Raw genomic sequence first — 21,753 nt, forward strand, 5'->3', positions numbered from 1 at the left:
AGGCTGGGATTAAAGGTGTGCGCCACCACTGCCCAGCTAGTTTGGTAATTTCTTACTTTGTCATTGTCAGGAGCCCTTTGTATGTCTTACACATAAACAATACACTTTTTAAACTTACTTTTCCAAATTTATTTATGTCTACAGATGTTGGGTATCTTCTTTGGTCCTGTGAAGTGCTGGAGTTTTATGTACTCAGATCTCTCTTCTTGTGGTTTCTGGGTCTTTAGTCCTTGGTAATGCTTATACTGGACAAGGACTCAAGCCCATAATTTCAGTGCTGGAGCGGCTGAGGCAGGAGAATCATGACTTTAAGGCCAGGCTGGATTACATAGGAGCCCCTGACTCTAAATAAATAAGCGTTATTTACTTCACAGACATGTTCCCCCATCTCATGCTTCACTGCACCCCAACAACATGGTATCCCAGAATGTTTTCACTTCTTCCTCTCACTTCTTCCTCTCTTCCCCGTTCACTTGTTCTCAGTGACAATCTCTGGACCTCTTTTACTTTGCTTCCTCCCTTAAGGTCAGGTGACTTTGTGTTTGATTGAAGTCCTTCCTTCCCTGTGTTGTCACGCAGCCCTGTGGCTGTAAGTGTTGCCATGAAAACTCCGTTGCTAGTCAGTTTCTTTCTTATGGGACCATTAGCTTTATTTTACAGCTTAATGTCTAAGAGCCCACCTCTCTATCAGTAACTGTGGGCATTTATCTGGATAAATGTGAGCCCTGGGTCTTTTCTCATGGATCCCTCCAGGGAATCACTAAGCCTTTCTTAGCTGCTGATTCATCTTTGGTCCTTTAGAGCAAAGTCCTTTGTCCTTTTTCTCTTGTGAGGCTTCTGTTGTCTCTTGGCAGGCCAGGTAGGCCTGTCTTCCTCTCCATTTTTTGTAGATGTTAGGTCTACACCTCTGTATTCATTCATTTTCTCTCTGCCTCTCTACCACTCTCCCTCCCCGTCTTCCTCTTGTCACAGGAATACAGCTTCAGGAGATGCAGTGCCTCACTTTAACTGAAATTACAGTATACTTTTGCAATATATTTAGGGGGAAAAAGTAGTTTTGTTTTTGTTTGTTTGTTTTCCATTGGAGTACCAAAAGGTTGCCGAGGCTGCACTTAGACCAGATGAAGATATAGACTATGTCATGTGTATATACATTAGTTGTTCTGGGCAGGTAAAGACACCATGCTGGACTTAAGAAGTCATGAGATCCATGCCTTAGTGAAGCTGTCTTGCATATGATTGAAAATATTATACTGTGTAATGTATAATCATTATGCTTTAAATACTTGCATTTATATTTCCTAAAGGAAGAATATATAACTGGTAAAAAAAATAATTTATGGTTGAAATTCTCAGAGAATTCCTCATTTTACTCAGAGTACTACAAAATGTTGGCTTTTCAGTTCACCTGGCAGTTGTCAAAATGGACATAATTATGGTTATTGCTTCTATATACAGTGTTACAGTGGAAGAAAAAGAACACATCTTCCCTACTTAAGGAATGGTTTTACTTTAAAAAAAATTTTATGCATAATTTTATTTTAGGGCCCAGGATTATTTCTTAGTCATTGCTGGTCATTGTTTTCCTGACCAGTAATTTTATTTGCTCCCAACAGACAAGAGGCCAAAACAGGAAGATTGTGAGTTTGAGCCAGCTTAGCCACCCTGTCTCAAAAAAATAAAGGATTTGTGATTATACCCAGAAAACAGTTATTAGCAAGGCAATTTACAGAGAAACTGGATTTCTTTTGCGCACCTGGAGTTTAAAAGCTGTTCTTTGAGGGTTATAGGGTTTAACACTAATCTTTGTTAATGTTCTGGAATGTTCCCCAGGAAATGAATGTTCCATAGAACAGATGGAACATGTCCGGGGAATGCAGGAGAAATTAGCTCGCTTGAATTTGGAGCTCTACGGGGAGTTAGAGGAACTTCCTGAGGATAAGCGGAAAGCAGCCAGTGACGCCAACTTGGACAGGCTTCTGTCGGACGTGAGTGGAGCACTCCCTGTTTAAAAACATCTTATTACAACAGTACACACATAACACAGCTCACATTTTAGCTATCAGAATTTTAACTGTATATGCTCATATATTCTATATATGTGAGATCATATGTAGAAAGTGTTTTGCAGTCATTAGCACCATCTAATTCTAGAACATTCTCTTTACCCCTAAAGAGGCCTGCCCTTCAGTTTGTCCTCCCAATGCCCTAGCAACCATTCACCTATTTTCTATCTTGATGAACTGGCCTCTGTGGCGCCTCATACAGATGTCATTATGCAGTGTGTGCCCTCATGGGGTGGGGGTTCTCTTAGTGTGGTGTCCTCAGAATTCATCTCTTGTTACACTTGACTCTTCAAAGAAATACAATCTAAGAAATGCTTGAACTTAGATTTGTGGAAGCATGTATTATCATAATCCTGGCAAACTTCTAAAGGAAATGCTTGCTTCTGTACATTTTTACATACGTATTATTATATTACATTATATAAGGCCTATGTTATACAGAGACCTTGTTCATATGCGGATCATAAGTCCATCAAAGATACCAGTGAGAAGCCCTTTGCCTGCTCGGATGGTTACTTATTTGTAAATACAGAGCCGTCCTGGTCCCTCCAATTCAGCGCATTGCCACATCTGTCAGCCCTACCATAACTAGAACTTTATTTTCTCCCAGTTTTGGGAGCTGGAAATTGGAGATCACAGTGTCTCCTAAGGCTTCAGTTCTCCTCTGTGGGTCTTCTCCTGTGCACATGGGTCTAGATCTCCTTTCTTTGTTAAAGTCATATTGGATTAGGGCCCCTTCCATTGACTTCATTTTGACTGATTACTGCTTTAAAGGTTCTGTCCCCACATGCCCGCATATTCTGACATGTTGTGACCCACGTGAATTGGGGATGGAGTGGGGCACAACTCAGCCCATAACATCTTGTAAATTTGCCTCTTTAAAACCTTTTTTAGGGAGCTGAAAAGCTGACTCAGCGACTAAAAGTACTCGCTGCTCTTGCAGAGGACCCAGATTCTGTTCCCAGCACCCACATGGCGGCCCTCAACCGTCTGTAGCTCCAGTTCCGGGGATCTGAAGCCCTCTTCTGGCCCCTGAGGGCACCAGGCACACAAGTGGTACACATGCTAACATGTGGGCAAAACACTCACACCCGTTAAATAAAAATAAATAAATCTTTAAAACCTTCTTTAGGCAGCTAGGAAGATGGCTCAGTCAGCAAAGATCTTGCTACACCAGCGTGAGGGCCTGAGTTCTTGCCAAATTTGTGAGCTCCAGGTTTGGTGAGAGATACTCTCTGATAAAAGTAAGGTGGGGGACAATTGAGGAAGACAGGAAACATTGACCTTTGGCTTCCATATGTGCAGATTGCACACACAGGAACTTAGGAATCCATAAAACCTTTTTAGAAGAAAGGAAAATAAATAAAAACTGACTTCAACGTAGCTTATCTTCATTTTCAGCAGTGGTAAGAGTTTGTTTCTGCTGCTTTTCTTTTCTTTTTTTGAATAAGTTTGAGGCAGTTTGTCCAAACAGGGTTTCTGTGTAGCTCTGGCTGTCTTGGAACTCATTCTGTAGACCAGGTGGCCTCAAACTCAGAGATCCATTTCCTCTGCCTCCCAAGTGCTGGGATTAAAGGCATACTTTTGAAAGGTTTAAACCTAGAAGATTAACAGTGCCTGTTTGCAATCCCAGCACTTGGGAAGTGGATGCAGGAGGAACAGGAGTTCAAGTTCAAAGTCAGCCTTTCAAAAACAAACAAAAATCCCTTCAAGCCTATATTTTAAAGGCCAGATCTGCCATATAATATTTAGTGTCACAAGTATTTCAGTTCATATATGCTTTATTTCTATTAAATATAAGCTTGGTTTGTGTACTTTTAGTGCACTTAGGAAAATACTGCATTTTGGCAAAAGGAATACTAACTTTGAAACCAGGAGGCCTAGTGCAGGGCTTGCACCAGTGTTGCTCTTGGTGACGGTGAAGTCTCGCTAGCCTACCTGCCTACCTTCCTTTATTTTTAAACTGTTTTGAGGTGCTGGAGATGAAGCCTAGGGTGTCATGGATGCAAGTCAAGCACTCCACCACTAAGCTACAGCCTCAGACCGCGTTTCTATACTTTATATTTCTCCTTCTAAAATTAAAGATACTGTAGTCTGGATGCCTGTATCTTTCTAGAACTCATACTTTTAAGTCCTCACCCTGGTGCAACAAGAGACAGGTCTTTGTAAGGTCATTAGGTCGGGAGTGAGATTAGTATCCGAGGAAAAGAGGCAGAAAAGGGATGTTCCACTGCTTCCGTTTTGTGAAGACATTGTACAAGGCCACACTCGGGCTTCGTTGGCTTCTTAATTGCGCGTGGCTGGTCTCTAGAGCCATCAGAAATGAGTTTCTTTTTTTTTTAATATTTTAAAAATGCCAATTTAATGATTTTTTAATAGACGTCCAAACAGACTAAGGGGTGATAAATTCTACTTTATAGTAAGAATTGAAATATTTGTAAGTATTTTTATAAATAATAAAGGTTTCAAAGATTATGATTACAGAAATGGCAATTTAAAAAAAAAAAAAACTTCTTTAAAAGCTAGGCAAGGGGTCAGCAAGATGTCTGAGGAGGGAAAAGTGCTCGCAGTGTGAGCCTGGTGAAATCCGTACCTGAGTTCACTTCCTAGAACTCATGTAAGAGCCGAGGGTGAGAAGCAGCTCCATTCACATGTGTGCTGCCTTCACACGCAAACAACATAGCACACACAATAATGATACGATTTCTCTTAAGAGAACAAGTGGTTATACATCTGTGATCTTAGCATTCTGGAGTTCAAGACCAGCCTGACCATATATGGAGACTTACTTTTTTTTCTTTCTGTTTTTTGTTTGTTTGTTTTTGATTTTTCAAAACAGTTTTCTCTGTGTAGCCCTGGCTGTCCTGGAACTTGCCCTATAGACTAGGCTGGCCTCAAATTCAGAGATCCACCTGCCTATGCTGAGATTAAAGACATATGCTACCACTGCCTAGTGAGACTCTTTCAAAAAGAAATACAAACACAGTAGTGATTACTGCCATTATACGCGATTCTAGGAATGCTTCCAAAGCTCTAGTCTTTAGCATTTGCTTCTGTTCTTGCTTCAGGGTCTTTAATCTAAGCTGCAGCTACTTGATAGTTATTTCGTGCAAAAGAATTCCCAGCCTAGAAAGCCTTTTGAGAACTTTTTAAATAGTTTCTTTTTTCAGTTAACACCAACATGAAGATATTTTAAAACATGGTTTACAGTGACTTATTAATATTTATCTTGTAAAAATTAATATTCAATTTGTTTCTTTGTATTGCAGTTAGAAGAATTGAATTCTTCTATGTATCCTTTGCCTACTACGAACAGTGTAAAGTTCATAATCTATAGTTCTGGGTAAATAATTTCTGTCATATCTTAACTTTATTTACTAGGGCTATGTCTCTTCTCTTTTAGTTTACAAATCAGATTGTTTCATGGTTGTGCATGCTGAAATTCCATGTCTGGTTGTTTTTTTGTTTTATATTGTTTACTTACTTTTTCAAAACAAATTTAATTATTACTTTTCAAGTCATGAAAATTGCATATTGGACTATAAGAATTATTTTGACTCTTAGATTCTGAAACTAACCTGGCAGATATCCAAAGATATATTTAATATGATTACTTAAGGTGCATAAAATTGAAATTTAGGTGCCACTAAAGCACAGTATTCAAGGACTTCTTCCACAGCTTGTGAATTGGCATGTCCGTGCCAAAGCTAGTGCAGTCTAGAATTAACGTGAAGGAGAACACCAAGTCACAGGTAGGTTATTTTGATTTTGATATTCCAGTCTGAAACAATGACTTAAGGAAGTTTTCTATTTTTCCATGTCTTTGTCAACATGATTGCTAATACACAAGAATAACAGGAAACAATCCTGCCTTCAACCTGCTTTTATGTGAGAAGGACACCCTCTCTTTGAACACAGTAATGACACGAGATAGGACTTCTGAAATGTTCACACTCAGTAATGTGACAGTCCACATGTTCTTTAACATCGGCAGGGGCCTGTTCAGTGCCGGCGCAGTTACGTATTGTGTAGTGGTATGAATGAGGAAATTTGTAAACTACATAGCACATGCGGGGGTGGAGCAGCAAGTGCGAATGCTGCTGTGTTTTACGCTGTTACTGACTGCTCAGCCCTGTGGCAACAGCAGTTAAGTCTGTGTTTTGCTTTGAGCTTGGACGTGGTTATGAGTCCCACTTGCCTCTCCTGCCGAGTGTCAGCTCTTACCACGTCTGCTCCTAGCCTTCCTTCTTCATTCTCCACACTACACTGCAGGCGCTTAGAAACCAGTTCTTCAGTGTTCTGATTTTATGTTCTGACTTGAGCTTCAAATTAAACATGGAAGCCACTAACTCTATGGCTACTGAGCATATGACATGTTTAGCAGGTCAGAATTAAAATATACTTTGACTGTAATAAGGACAGTAAATTTCATCCGTAAAAAAGTCAAACATGAAACATTTCAATTAGGTATTTCATTTTGGTTGAGACAAGATCTCCCTTAGGTACCCTAGGCTGGCCTCCATGTAAGCTTCCCCTGCCTGTGTCTTTCAAGTGCTGGAGTTACAGAAGCTCATGTCCACCAGGCCTGATTGGAACTTTTAAAAAATTATTTCTGGATAGAGCCAGCAGGTGCTCGTTACACAGCCTGTGACCTGAGTTTTAGCACCCTGACTCTGGAAGATTAAGGGAGAGAACGGACTCCATAAAGCTGTCCACATGCCCAGTGGCATGGATACCTTCCCACAGTAAATTAAAATGTTTTAAATGCAAATATATCTGAGTAGATAACATTTAAATTAGTGTCACCTATTCTTCCTTTTAACTCAGTGATAGGAACTTTTAAAACTCTGTACTTCAGACATTGACATTAATTTCTTTTAAACATCACTTTTTTCTCTTTGATTCTTGTTTTGCTTTTCAACCAGGATCACATTCTACACCTCAGGCTGGCCCGGCACTCACTGTGTGGCGCAGGCTGGCCCAGCACTCACTGTGTGGTGCAGGCTGGCCCGGCACTCACTGTGGCACAGGCTGGCCCGGCACTCACTGTGGCGCAGGCTGGCCCAACACTCACTGTGTGGCGCAGGCTGGCCTTGAACTTGCAGGAGTCCTTCTGCCTCACTGCCTGTAGCTCTGGTTTTATACACGGACTCTTGCCAATGCTTTTTTATTTTTATTTTTTGCCATTATGTTTTTTTATAGACTTTTTCCAGGTGCTTACAACACATATATCATGTTAGAGTTCTTGTTCCCACTGTGTTCTCTGGCTTGGAGCACATCCTCTTCGCTCTTGCCATGATAGCCTTTGCTCAGCTTGCACTCTGATCCAGACACACTCTGGCCTTCTTTCCCACTCATGCTGACCACTCCCATCAAGTGTTTGGTTTGCACCTGTAAGCTAGCATTCTGCCTTACTTTACTGTCTGATGATTGTTCCATATGTTAAGTCTCAACCCCCCCACACACACACTAGACAAGAGTACTTGGGACGGCCATGCCTTCGTCTGTGTGCCTTTGCACTCTGCCAGCGAGCACTGCTGACCGCAGCTGTCCTCAGTGTGCTCAGATCACTGTTGGAATTGGACCTGGAAAGGCGGGCGACAGCAAACAGTTTAGGACGATGAGGAAATGAACAGTAGCCATGAAAGGGGACAGGACTCATGCAGAAATCTGTTTTCATTCACAGTTTTCTTGAAGGATGAGTAAGATTACATAAAGATTCCAGAGTTGTGATAAATTATTTCATGTTTGGCTTTATAAGACGTGGGGAAATGGCGTCTTTGAGGGATTGTCTTGATCCCGTTCTTCTTCTCATGTTCCGCTTTCACTGGTTTCTTGTCATGGAAATGACTCTTGCTGTATTAAATTTACAGTACAGACACGATGCTACTGTGCTCCTGTAACTGCAGCACTGGAGGTTGAGGCAGGAGGATTTGGACTTTGAGGCAGCGTAACTCCTAAATAAATGTTTTTAAGCTTCAAATTATACACATAGCATTATTCTCTACATTGATTGAACTATGGTCCAAACATGTTGGCAACACGCCAGCTTTCCCTTTAAGCCTCCATTACCCTTCCTCTTTCCCTCCCTCCTCCCCCCATCCCCTGCTTCTGTTTCCCAGTTACTGAGTGTAAACTCCTGAAATGTACAAGAAATACTCCCTCTCAAATGAAAATCTTCTTAACTGATGGATTCAGACAGAAGCTGCATTTGGCAGACGCACAGGATGTCCCCAACCCGTCCACCGGCTAAGGCAGTGTGCAGCCTGCTCAGGGGGGTTGCAGAGAAGCAGTTGTCGCTGCTTTCGCCGAGTCCAGTAGCAGAATCATCCGCACAACACAATTCAAGTGATGGAGTGCAAGTGCAGCGATTGTGCTCACGCCGCTTCTAGTCCATGTGCTCGCTGTCATTCACCGCTGGGGGGCGTGGCCCTGCTGCCAGGGCCCTTGAGGAGTGGGATGCGGGGCTGTGCTGCTGTGCTTTCTTCTGTTGCCTTAAGGGTTATACTTGAAATGCATTGTGCTAAACATTCTGTCGGGCTGAAGGAATTGTCCTTCCTGTGATCACCACACTGACCCAGCTCTGGTCACACGGTGGTGGTGCACAGGCCTCCTGTGGCAGCCCAGCTTCAGTTTACGTCAGACAATCAGTACACACGCAGGTGTGTTCCCCAATGGCCAGTGACAAATGTTTAATAAGTATTTGTGAGATTCGCTATTTTTAATAAAGTGATTGTTTTAAATGATTGTCTCTGTTGTCTGTTTGGAAGACCCGGTGGTCTTCCTTCAGTCTAGAAACAAGGGTTCAGTTTCTCCAAAGGAAACTGTGTATATAATATGAGGATTTTGTGCCATCTCTGCAAATCCTGTGCCTTTGCATGTTTAAATACTGTTTAATGAAAGTGCATGATTGTAAAGCTAGAGCCTGATTTGGATGCCCATTCTTCCCCTTAGCTTTCTAGCGTGTGTATACTCGGGCTGAGTTCAACTTTGATTTTCAATGTAGCCTGTGAGGATTAGCAGCTGCTGGTGGTTGTGTGAGGATAATAGAAATGCATGAGGCTGATGCCAGGAAAGCTCTGGATACAGCCTCACTACCTTCCCTCACTTCATTGTTTCAGTGATGAGGGTCACGCCCCAGACTCGCGAGTGCTAGACAAACAGTGTCATTGAACTACACCAACCACCCTTTTTTCTAAAATTCTTGACAATTTCATGAATATCCATTGATTATGCCACCCCCAACACCTTCCTTCCATCCTCCTGAACCCCGTAGTACTTCCCTCTCCCACATTCATGTCCTTGTTAAATTTTATTTTTATGACTCACGGGGTCCAGTTAGTGAACCATACGGGCGTGGCCCTGGGGCCATCCATGGGCAGCCTACAAGCAGATGTGCCCCTAATGAAAAACGACTCCCACTCCCCCAACAGCCTTTAGCTGTGAATAGCTCTTCAGCTAGGGGTGACTGGTGCCTCGTGAGCTCCTCTCCTCCGTGGGGAATACTGACCGGCTTGAGCTCGTCAGTGCAATCATCTTGTCAAGTCTGGAAGATGGCCTTTCACAGGATCCCTCCCATCCTCTGGAAGATGGCCTTTCACAGCATCCCTCCCATCCTTCTACTCTTACGTTCTTTTTGCTGCTTTTTTCCGTGATGTTCCCTGAGCCTTGGGGGACCTGATAGAAATGGCTTGTTTAGGGCTGAGTACTCAAAGTCACTTACTCTGAACACCTTAATCGGTTATGAGGTTGCTGCCCACTGCAGAGCAGAGCTTCTCTGACTAAAGTTAAGCGCAGCACTAATCTAAGGATAGAAACATTTACAAATATTTAGAAAGCAATTTGACAACAATGGTCAGTACTCCCGCAGGACCCATGACTTCTCCAGCCATGGGCTTTTGGCCAGGTTAACAGTACAACACATGAATTTCCTCCTTTGTAGCAGGGCTCAAATCCAATCCAAAAGCTGCTGGTTACTCCATAAGAGTCATGCCATTATTACACCAGTAGGCAGATCTTGCTTAGCAGGGTAGTAGTGTATAGTGTATAGTCTATTGTTAGCTTTTCTCTCCCACAGACTATAAAACACTGCCCAGCACTGTAACAGCTAGCTTACAGGGATGAAGTTTGCACATCCATTTCAATTTGAATTATGTATTTGTCAATTGGGCCTTAACTTTTAGCTATGGTCGACAACAAAGAACAATGATGATAACGTTATTTGGGGTACCTCTGGGTTCTTTCTGTCCTGTAACTCATAGGGAAGTATCTCATACCTGACAGTGAGATTTTTATTTAAAAAACCCCATCTTCTAGGGGAACATTGTTAAAGATACCTCTGTTCAAACTCCTTTTAAAGTTATTTTAAGTTAGTTTGCAAAGAAGTTGGCCTTTTTATACATCCTTAATTGTGTTTGACTCGCCCCCACACCCCAACCCTCACTCCTGCTGAAACACTCGAACCTACCCATTCCCTTGTCACACCTGTTTTGTGCATTCGCTCCATCTAAGGCTTCCCAGGCTCTGTGCACTATTCTAGCTTCCTGACCTCAACTAAAACTCACAGATCTAAAAGATGTGCATCTAGGATCTACACAGGAGAGAGAGAAAGAGGCATCTGTCTTTCCAGGCCTGGGTTACCTCTCTATCATATTCTTCAGTCCTGTCCACTTTCCAGAAAAATGTCAGGATTTCCTTTTCCTAACATCTACACAAACTGCCATTGTCTAGACTGGTTTCATTTCCTCACGGCTGTCAGCTAAGCAGCAGGTGTCCCTGTGATAGGCTGTAGAGTCCTCTGAGTGTATGCCCAGAAGTGGTAGAGTTGGGTCATATGGCAGTTGTAATTTTAGCTTTTGGAGACACCTCCACACAGATTTCTTTAGTGGCTGCACCAGTTTAGACTCCCGCCACAGTGGTAAACGGTCCCCTTTCCCCTTGTTCTCCTCAGTATTGATAGTCTGACGACAGCCGTTCTGACTAAAATAAGATATAATCTCAATTTTAATTTACATTTCCTTGATATGTAAAGACCACCCTTTCAACACAGATGTTAGAACCATTGCATTTTTTTTTTAAATCGAATTACAGATGATCTCCAAAAACCTAGTATAGAGCAAACTGTTTTTTAACTTAATTGTGTGTTTCCTTCCAGGCCTCATACTTGGGTTTTGTTCAACCCCCCATTCATAGGATTGTTAGCTTTCCCATACTTAGTTATTGTGCAATTAGCCACGTTAAGTACAAAGAAGCAGTGGCCAGAGGGAGGTGTCACAATAGACAAAGGCATTTTGATCGACGCAAAAACATGTTGGTGTTCGTATGTCTAACTCCTGCATAACTAATTCTGGCAAGAAAGAAGCAAACTCGAAAGTTTCCTAAGGATTTGCTTAAGATAAACACGAGAAAGGCTAAGAAACGCCACCCTTACCAGCACAGGTCTTCATCATTGCTGGCTGTGTAAAGCTAAGCAAACTTCGCTTCAATGTCTAAGCCTTTCTTGACAGACAGCAGCTTTGTGTGTCTGTCACCTCCTAGTGACTTTCAAGACCCTGGAGGTCAGACAGGCACCGCCTCCCACCGCCAGCGAAAGAAACCACCCTGAACTTGAGTCCAGAAAACCTAAGGAAGGAGACTTAAGAGCCCTTCTGCAGCAAAGACCCAGACTGGCCGCTGGAGCGCGGCACTGAGCAGGATCTACTTTGTGCCGGACGTGTGGGGCGTGATGGCGGGCCTGTGTTGTCGTCGCTATGGAGATGGGGCTGTCCTGCCCCGTCTGTGAACAGGAGAACTGCCCCTCCATTTCACTATACTGTGCCAAGAGGAGTCTGCGGCAGCCCTGCTCAGCCCCTTGGCCACTTCCCGGAGGTAAAGCCCCTGCTTTCTTGGCGATGTCTTTTCCTTGGGACCCCACGGCCTTGGAAGGTCCTGCAGGGTCAGGTTTGAGTTGGGCAGTGGCAACTAAAGCCTTCCCTCCTCCTCCAGAACTCTGCTGGGGTAGAAAGAAGTACTCCCGCGCTTTGGAAAACACTGATTTTTCACAAGACTCTAAATTAGCACAGGCTAGCTCTCCTCTCTGGCTCTCTCATCTTGCTCTGTTTGCTACTTTGGAGTCCAGAGATGTGGGAAGGGGCTGTAGAGCTAATAAAGAAGAGGCTAAGACTCTACACTGACTGGTTCATGGTTCTAATATTTCATATGCTATGATTTCATGAATAAGGTAAATGATTATGCCATTGCTACGTGTTTATCTTTTGAGAAGTACTGGTGGTGTACGTATGAATAAACATTGCTCTGAATATCAGAACAGTTTCCTGGCAGCATCTGTATCCAAGTTCATGCAATTCAAGTGGTGGTATGCACATCCCCATGTGGCGGTCTGTCCTTAGAAACTTGACTTGTGTGTTACTCGGGAGCCTTGGAAATCGTGTTCTAAAAACACTGATTTCAGGGGGAGGAAAGTAGGAGTGGAGAAAGTTAAAAAAAAATAGGGCAACAGTGAATTAATAGTGCAGTTATTTCTTGATTTGATTTTGTAGCTTTAAATTAGTAAGCATATATACCAACACAAGTAGCATTTTTCCTTAATTTTCTGTGTGTGCGTGCATGTGTGTATGTGTCTAAAGTAGCTCGGGCTGGCCTCCAACTCACTGTGTAGCCAAGAATGACTTCTAACTCCTGACCTCCCAGAACTGGGGTACACATGTGTGACACCACACCAGTTTCTATGGTGGTAGATGGAACCCAGGGTTTCCTGCACACTGAGCAAGCATTCAACCTACTGACCTGCATCCGCAGCCTCAGGTGTTATTGTGGTTTCTATAAGCTACGGTGCTTCAGTGCAGATTTCTTCAAGCCATCTCATTGCTCCATTACTTACTATTTTCTTGCATATTTAATAGAAATATGTGTATACTGGCTTGTGTTCATAGTAAATTATGCTGTAAATGCAGGTAAATGAACTGGACCGGGATTGTCTTTCTCTTCTGGATTTTTACCGGTTCCCTCCACATTTTTTTTTAGAAAAACTCTTTTTTTTTTAATATTTATTATGTATACAATATTCTGTCTGTGTGTATGTCTCAGCCCAGAAGAGGGCACCAGACCTCATTACAGGTGGTTGTGAGCCACCATGTGGTTGCCGGGAATTGAACTCAGGACCTTTGGAAGAGCAGGCAATGCTCTTAACCACTGAGCCATCTCTCCAGCCCCCCTCCACATTTTTGTGAGTTGCATTTCTTCACTGTTATTGGAGATAACCTTTGTGAGAGGATTTTTGGATGAATTACAGTTCAGACACTAAATGAAGCTCCTCCCAGTTATTTGTATGTGTAAGCTGTAAAGTGCCAAATGCAGTCACCTCGCTACCAAGGAATAACATTTTAGAAAATTATTGTATGGGCTGGGCATGGTGGCACACCCTTTAATCTCTGCACTTGGGAGGCAGAGGCAGGTGGATCTCTTTGAGTTGGAGGCTAACCAGGTCTCCATAGTGAATTCCAGGATAGCCAGGGTTATGTAAGGACATTCAAAGCAACAAAAATGTGTCTGTCTGTGAGTGTGTGTGTGTGCGTGTCTGTCTATGTGTGTGTCTGTGTGTGTGCGCGTGTCTGTCTATGTGTGTGTCTGTTTGTGTGTGTGTGTGTCTGCATGTGTCTGTGTGGTGCGTGTCTGTCTATGTGTGTGTCTGTGTGTGTATGTCTGTCTATGTGTGTGTCTGTTTGTGCATGTGTCTGTGTGTGTGTGTCTGCATGTGTCTGTGTGGTGCGTGTCTGACTGTGTGTGTCTCTGTGTGTGTACTAGAGCACCACAGAGCCCAGAAGAGGGCTGGAGTTAGAAGTGACCGTGAGGGTGCCTATGTGGGTGCTGGCAACTGAACTCCCCAAGAGCTGCAAATACTTGGAACAGCTGAGCCATCTTCCCACCCCCAACAAATACATTTTGTTTATGATATTCTAAGATGTTCCTTCTGTGGGAGTAGAACAGGACTGGCCTGTTCGGCCCTTCTCCAGCTATAACACAAATCACTCGGGGAAGCAGTGAGCTGATGGCACAGCTTTCTGGTTTATTCCAGCAGTGAGGCAGCTCTCTTTGTGGACTGCCTGTTGCCCAGCCATTTCATCTTCTAATCTGGGATTGATTGTTCTAAGAAAATACAAGGAAACAAGACAATCTCAGCAGCTTTTCCTCTCTGAGCACACACTTGCTGAATATGACCTTCACTCTGGCCGCCAAAGTGGGAGCTGTCTCTCTCCCAGTCCTCCACGGCTCCCAGCAGGAGTAGGTGGCTCTTGCTATCAGGTCCACTCCTGACACTGTCCAGTTGGAGTTAGATTACAGGCTATGCTAATCGGCTTTCTGTCACTGTAACAGATCCGAGAGAACTTGTAAAGAAAGGTTTATTTGGGCCCACAGCTTTGAAGGTTCGAGTCCCTGAAGTTAGCCCCGCTGCTTTGGAACAGCATACCGTGGAGGAATGGAAGAGCGAATGAAGAACACGAGGGAACCGAGGTCCCATAATCTTCCTCAATGGTTCGCAGTCAGTGACCCAAAGACTTCCTGTGAGTCTGTACTCAGGAATGTGTTGGGACTAATGAGTCCTGGCCTTCAGCTGCTCTTCCCTCCTAGAACCTTCTAATTGAAGTTACTAGAAGCTGTGCCTTAGTTAGAGGATCAGAGGATGGGGTTTTCACTTGTTGGCCATTGACTGCAGTGTATTTAAGCCTACATGGTGCTAATAAAAAGGGGCTTTTGGTATCAGTGTAAAAGGTCTGCGCGTCGGCCTGTCTCTGCGTCTGTGTTCTCAACCTCCAGCCCCTTGCCCAAAGCTCGCGAATTGGGGTCTAGCGCATAGAGCACAGACCGGGCCACCGTGCGCGGCAATTGGAGGTTCCCACCGAGATTTCGGGAACTAAGGAACGCTGAGAGGTCGCCCTCGAAAGTTGAGGGTGGATTGGGGTATGTGTTAATCCTGACGTCCTTCACTGGGTTTTGGTTCCAGGCCATGCAGGCAGCAAGTGGAAGTCCAACCGAGAAAGAGGGGTAAGCAGACCCCGGCTGGAGGGGACGTATTGGGGAATTAAGATGGCACACCCTCTGAAACAGGAGGCAGGAGGGTGACTTGATGACCTCTAAAAAATAGAATGTATACAGCTCAAAAAGATAAATGTGTACGGATGTATGATATGTTGATTGTTGTCTTCTGTGTTCTGGACTGGAGGAAGACATTTGATTCTAGGAACTGCTAAGAAAGGTATTTTGACTTTAAAGTGTGGGCTTAAGAGTTTGATGCTTTGGAAAAGAGGTTCTGCTTTTGTCTCCACAGACGATGAGAACCTGAGGATTTATTCAAGATTCAATTGCCGCGTACCGCGGCCCCAGTCTGTACTCTATGCACTAGACCCCAGTTCGCGAGCTTCGGGGCTGGAGGTTGAGAATACAGACGCAGAGACAGACTGACACACAGACCTTCAAACACTGGTACAAAAAGCCCCTTTTTATTAGCACCATGTAGGCTTAAATACACTGCAGTCAATGGCCAACAGGTGAAAATCCCATCCTCTGATCCTCTAAACTAGGCACAGCTTCTAGTAACTTCAATTAGAAGGTTCTAGGAGGGAAGAGCAGCTGAAGGCCAGGGCTTATTAGTCCCTACAAAAAAGCCCCACCTCCTTTAAACAACGCCAGTGGCACCACTCTGGGTGCCATGCCTCTAACAGGTGGACCTTTGGGAGGGACCTTCAAGATCCAAACTCCAGCAGACGCCAATCACAGCTCACAGGTTAGGGCTATAGGCATCAGAGACGGGGCTCAAGATTGGCTCAGCACCACGTGCATGAGCTCAGAAGGGACGTTTTCCTCAGTCCAGCTTTGGATGACTAATCTCTATTTGACAGTTGTTCTGAGAGGCCCTGAGTTGGAGGCCTACCCGAGCTGTGCCTGGACTCCTAACTCACAGACACCAGGAGATAACCGGTGTTTGTTACAGTCTGCCACTGACTGGGAAATAATTTGCTAGAATTAGATAAACACCGTGATAATTGCATCAGAAAACACACACGCTGCTGAGTGTGATGTCATAGTGAATGAGAGAAAATGCTGTGTAGTACTTCTTCCTCTAACAGAGCCACTGTAACGCCAGCGTGTCAAAACTTCTAAAGCAGGGGAGGAGGCAGAAATCCTTAATAAATAAATAAATTAAAAAAAATAAAATAAAATAAAATCAGCAAAAAAAAAAAAACTTCTAAAGCATTGTGCATGACATTAATTCTGGTCATTTATGTCCTAATTATATTTAATCACAGAGTCTGTTTCTGAGGAAACAGCCCCTAATACCCTGTAGAACTACTCTTTGGTGATTATAAAAGGCTGGAACAAGAAAACAAATCATTTGAGAGGCAGAAGTAAGAGAACTGCTTATGAGTCTGAGGCTAGCCTGGGCTGCAGAGTGAGCCACTTCTCCAATCAGAGCATGAATCACGCATTAAAGGGTGAGGGGCGGCCATTCACACCCTGAGTGAATAGCTAGTTAGGAAAACCGACCTTGGCTTTTACTTTCCGAGGCTGGGTCTCAAGTACCCCAGGTTGGCCTTGAACTTGTGGAGAATGGCCTTGAAGTTCTCCACACACTCTTCTACCTCCCCAGATACAGGGATTATAGGCGCGGACAACAGCACTCGATTCTACTGTCCTGAGGCTCAAACCCAGGATATTTCCTGGACAACAGGCTAGCCCTCTACCAGCTGAGATACATTCCCAGTCCCAAACTGACATTCCAGATAATCAAAATAATTTTGTGTAAACTTGCACACCACGGACACACACACACACACACACACACACACACACACACACCCTGATCATGTATTTAAGCCCCCCAGCAGAGACAGCAACTATTCTGTTGTGTTCGATTCATTATGTAAGTCAGGAATCCCTCCACACAGAGGATAGCAACAATTCTGAGAAACTTACTAAGTACAAGTCTCTTAGTTGGCTCCTGGGGTGATTTTCCATAACAGTCAACTATCTTAAAAACACCTTAGTGTCATAGGCTTCGTTTTGATTTGCTGATCCAGACAGAGATATTTAATTTCCCACATTGCCCTGAGGTTTTCAATCTGAACAGCACATCATTGTGTTGCTTGTCATGACACAGTACTCACTGCCTTGCATGGCTGCGTGTATTCGCATGTGGTGCTCGCTGTATCATGCTTTGCTCCTGTACCATTTCCCCCGTTGTTGCTTTTGAAATATGATCACTTTTAAATGTGCCTTTCTCTTGGGTTGTATGGCAGGAGGCAGGACATATGTAAATGCTCGTCTTTGGGGTTCTTCTGCCCTAGTCTTTTCTTTAGTTGCTTGCTCACTTCCAATTTACAGCACCTAAGGGCAGCTAGAAACATCCACAGTGTTCGTGTGTCAGCTGGAACGTCACTAACACAGGGCAACCCAGCTTGAGCTTCCTATATCTAGAAATGGGCATAGGGAGGCAACTGAGCTGCTGGATGACTTGTTCTGCATTTACTGAGTGAGTGAGTGAGTGTGTGTATGTGTGTGTGTGTGTGTGTGTGTGTGTGTGTGAGAGAGAGAGAGAGAGAGAGAGAGAGAGAACACATATGTGTCCTAGCAATGGATTCCTGAGAGAAAAACTCAGGTGACCAGGTGTTCTCTGGGATGAGTCCTCTCAAGTCTAAAGTGATTTTTAAAAAATCTTCTGACACCACCAAGTCTTTTTTTTTTTTTTTTTGGAGCCTTGCTGTATTACTTTTGGCTAGTTTCTCGGAGATCCTCCTGCCCCAGTCTCCTAAGTGCTGGGAATGATGTGCCATCACCTCTGTATTTGTCTGTGGTTGTTAATGTCTCACGGAGTGTGTTGGAGTTATAGATGAGCGTGAGAGAATCAACCACTCTGGAAGTCCTGTGACCATGAAGGAGCACACCTCTCCGTTCACTTCGGACTTGAGGTCACTTAGAACGTTGGAATCGTTTTCTTCCTTTTGTTTTGTTTTGAGGTAGGGCTTCTCTGGAACTCACTTTGTAGACCAGGCTGTCCTCGAGCTCACGACTTGCCTGCTTCTCCCTCCCAAATGCTGGGATTAAAGGCGTGTGTCACCTCTTCCCTATGAGAATAGTTTTCAATAAAGTGTTATGGCTTTCTTCATAATATTTTTACTCACTTTTTTCAATGCACTTGTTTTTGATGTTGTAACTATATCACTTTACAAACTTGTTCAAAATACAGAATTATGAAAAAACAAATCATGACCATAGGGCTCGAAGTGCTATGAAGTGAGCTCACCTGGATTGCTATTTCTAGATCATTCTCAGCCCCTGCAGTCTCCTCTAGTGCCCCCTCCTAAATATTACCCTTTCCTTCTTCAAAGGAAACTGTCTTGGTTCTTCAACCATTGTGATCAAATGTTTTATTCTGTTCCTAGCCTTTTCTGTCCCTAGGGTGTATGTGTGAGCCTCCTGTGGCCGTGTTTAACAGTTCCTTCATCCCATGATACACAGCCTTCTGTTACATGGATATATGATACATTTATCCATCCAGCTGTTGATAAGACACTTGCTTGAATGATCCCCACCCTAAGCAATCTGGTGCTTTTGATGTTTTAATTCATATGTGTACTTTTTCTGTTAGGGCAATTATATGAATATACTCAACTTCAGTAAGTAATGCCAAACAGCTGTCTAAAGTACATCGGCACCAGCTGTGTCTGAGTTCCCAATGCCCACTGCAGCTGGCACACTGAAGTCTGTGCTGGGTAACAAACCAAAATGTCAAGTGACATGTAACAGTCATCATTTATTTTCCACAGCGTTGTAAGTGTTTTGGCTTCCTCTGTGTGGTTCTTCTGTTTGTAGGCCTCTCTGATCTCTGTGGGTACGTGCACACACGGTATACACTCGCATAGATATACGCATATACACAGAAATACAATGAAATTGGGGAAAAAGAAATCCTTTTCACTTGTTGAATGGGAGGATCTACCCAACATCGCCCTAAATCTTACCAGAGTCTCACGGCCACACTGTTTGTTCGATCTTTGTCCAAAGGCTGATTGTTGTTGAGACTCTATGGCCTGCTGGAAAGGGTACTGGATAGTCTACCCCCAGACTAAGATCTTTTGTGTTAGCCCTGGCTGTCTCTCTGGACTTTGGATATATAAATGAAGAAGTTAATCAACCACCAGTTTCTCGATTCTGCTAGTAACCCCTCCGGTCATGTGTCTGTGTTCTCTGTGGCACTTTGGGTTAATCACAGTAACACAGGCAACAGTGTCACTCCGCTTCCCTGTAGCTCACTAACCCCGATCACCTTCTGAGCCTGTCTTAGTGATGCATCCCCTCTTCGTCCCCCCATCATCACCCTGGGCCCGGTGTCGGTGCTCTGTGTTAACTTACATATGGTGTAAATAAACTTCCACATATATTGGTTTTTGTTAATTCTGAATAGCAAACCACCTTAAAGAAAACAGTGGCTCCAAACAAACAGTAATGTATTGTCCTGATTCAGGTGATCAGCCGGGTGACCTGGGCAGTTGTCTCACTCTGTGTTGTGGCTGGAGCTGTCCTTTCCCTACAATCTAAGTGCCACCTTTGACAGAAGTCAAGTACCCATATACACGTGGCTCAGTTTCTGGGCTTCTATTGTTCTGGCGATTCCTGAGCCAAAATCTCATGGGCTTGTTACCTTAACTTTAGGATAAACAAGTCCTGACATATGGACTGCAGCCAAGTCCTGACTCTTCCTTCTCGGCCAAGCTGGCCTTTGCTGTTCTAGATACATTTTCCTTTTTTTTTTTTCTTCTTTTGGTTGTTTAAGACAGAGTTTCTCTGTAGCCTTGGCTGTCCTAGAACTCACGCTTTAAGCCAGGCTGACCTTGACTCACAGAGACGTGCCTGCCTCTCCCCTCCCAGTGCTGATATTAAAGGCTTGCACCACCCCCCCCCCTCAGCTCTAGATACATTTTCTAATCAGTTGTTCAACGCTTTTTGGATTTTGGTTGAGATTACACTGGGTAATAGAGTAATTTGGGAGAATAGACATCTTTAACGTACATGTTCTTATTTATAATCTATTAATATTTTTGATACACTTTTTAGTTAGTGTTCTATGTGGAATGCTTAGCCCTCATATTTGACTTGGATTTTAAAGGTTTTTTTTTTTTTTTTTTTATAAATAAATGATACATTGTTGCTTAAAGTCTTTGTGAGGGACTGGAGAGGTGACCCAGTGGTTAAGTGTCTGCTTCTCTGGAGGACCAGGGCTGAGTTCCCAGTACCATGTGGCAGCTCACAACTGCCTGGAACTCCAGCTCCATGGGATCTGGCTCCCTCAGATAGGTGTACGTGCAAGCAAAACATCAATGCACAGACAATGAAAATAAATCATTAAAAATTTTGTAAATGTTTGTGAGCATATGGAAATTGATTTTGCCTGTTGAACTTTCAGAAGCAGCTTTTAAACATGTCGAGTTGCTGTTGATTCTGAAGTATAGATGTCAAAAATGGCAATTTCACTTCTCTCATTAACATTGTTACACATGTTTTTTGGTTATTGGTTTATCACACTGCAAAGAGCACTCAGAACAATGTCAAATAAAGATGCTAATTGTAACCTGAAGGAAGGGTCCGCTTCACTGTAGAGTTCCATGCTTGACATACATTTCTTATCTATACTCATGTTTGGATTCAGAAACCCCCGATGGCTGCTTTACTAAGGGTTGTGTGTGTGTGTCAATAAATAAGTGGTAGAAACTTATAAAATACATGCTTTGTGTCTACTGAGATTATTATATAACTTCTTTGTTTAGTTTATGATGATAAGCACATTGATTTTATGTCGGATTATATTTGACATATTGTAGTACATGTCATCTTGTAGTAATCTGACATAATGTCACATTTACATTTGAAGACTAAATCTAGAGCTGGGGATGTATCTCAGCCAGTAGAATACTCGTCTGGCATGCCTGCAGCAACTCTAAGCTCAACCCATAGTGTCACATAAATCCCAAGTAGTGGAACAGCCTTGTAATCTCAATATTAAGGCACTTCGAGGGGCAAGGGGATCAAAAGTTCAAAGGTCATCCTCAGCTAAAGCATGTTAGAGGCTAGCCTATGGAGGAGGAGAAGCAGCAGCAACAATTGAATTTTGTGGGTGGGTGATTTCTGCATCTCTGTTATGGTAGTAAACCTTTAGTATTCCTTTCATATTGGGAGTTGGTATCAAAGTTTTATTTTGGAATCGCCACCCTTTTCTCCCTTCTTTGAAAGAGATCACATAAATTTAGTGTGAATCTTCAGTTGATGCAGACATTAGTTCTAAGAACAAGATGCTGTGGTAAGATCAATGCAGTCCAAGTGGTGTCAACAGCAGGCTGACAGCACCGGAAGATGGAGATGGGAACCCATCTTCCATGTTATGCTCCTGGGAAAAAGGTAGACCGGTAATCCAAAGACATTTAATATACAGAGTGAGCTTGTATTTTATACAAAGGGGTACAAAATGAATGTTACTACAGGAAACTCGTTACTACTGACTGTATTTGCAGAAGTGGACCACGGTGTGGTTGGCAGTCAGAGTTCAATATCTTCCCCCTTGCTGAGGCAGGGTCTCTCTCTTGCTTCTGCCGCTGTACTGCATACACTAGGCTGGGTGACACTTGAGTTTTCGGCTCAT

At 43.4% G+C, this 21,753-nt stretch overlaps 2 protein-coding genes across 4 annotated transcripts in view; both read left to right on the forward strand.

Annotated features, from left to right (window-relative positions):
- Positions 1 to 9,116, forward strand: part of Ccdc28a (coiled-coil domain containing 28A) — a 17,644-nt gene extending 8,528 nt beyond the window's left edge. For 2 of the 3 annotated variants that reach the window (XM_013351402.2, XM_005360978.3), the window contains exons 4-5: positions 1,834 to 1,988; positions 2,961 to 3,062. In XM_013351402.2, the coding sequence (XP_013206856.1) occupies positions 1,834 to 1,988; positions 2,961 to 3,062 (257 nt within the window). Of the gene's footprint in view, positions 1 to 1,833; positions 1,989 to 2,960; positions 3,063 to 5,335; positions 5,359 to 8,264 lie in introns of those variants that run through there. The other variant, XM_013351403.2, reaches the window with a different exon arrangement.
- A 1,620-nt stretch (positions 9,117 to 10,736) lies between these two features.
- Positions 10,737 to 21,753, forward strand: part of Ect2l (epithelial cell transforming 2 like) — an 85,492-nt gene continuing 74,475 nt past the window's right edge. Inside the window, exon 1 of the mRNA XM_026786159.1 lies at positions 10,737 to 11,933. The gene's annotated coding sequence lies outside the window, so the exon portion shown is untranslated. The remainder of the gene's footprint in view (positions 11,934 to 21,753) is intronic.

Source organism: Microtus ochrogaster, linkage group LG4, assembly GCF_000317375.1.
Source record: "Microtus ochrogaster isolate Prairie Vole_2 linkage group LG4, MicOch1.0, whole genome shotgun sequence".
In the NCBI taxonomy this organism is placed as follows: Eukaryota; Metazoa; Chordata; class Mammalia; order Rodentia; family Cricetidae; genus Microtus; species Microtus ochrogaster.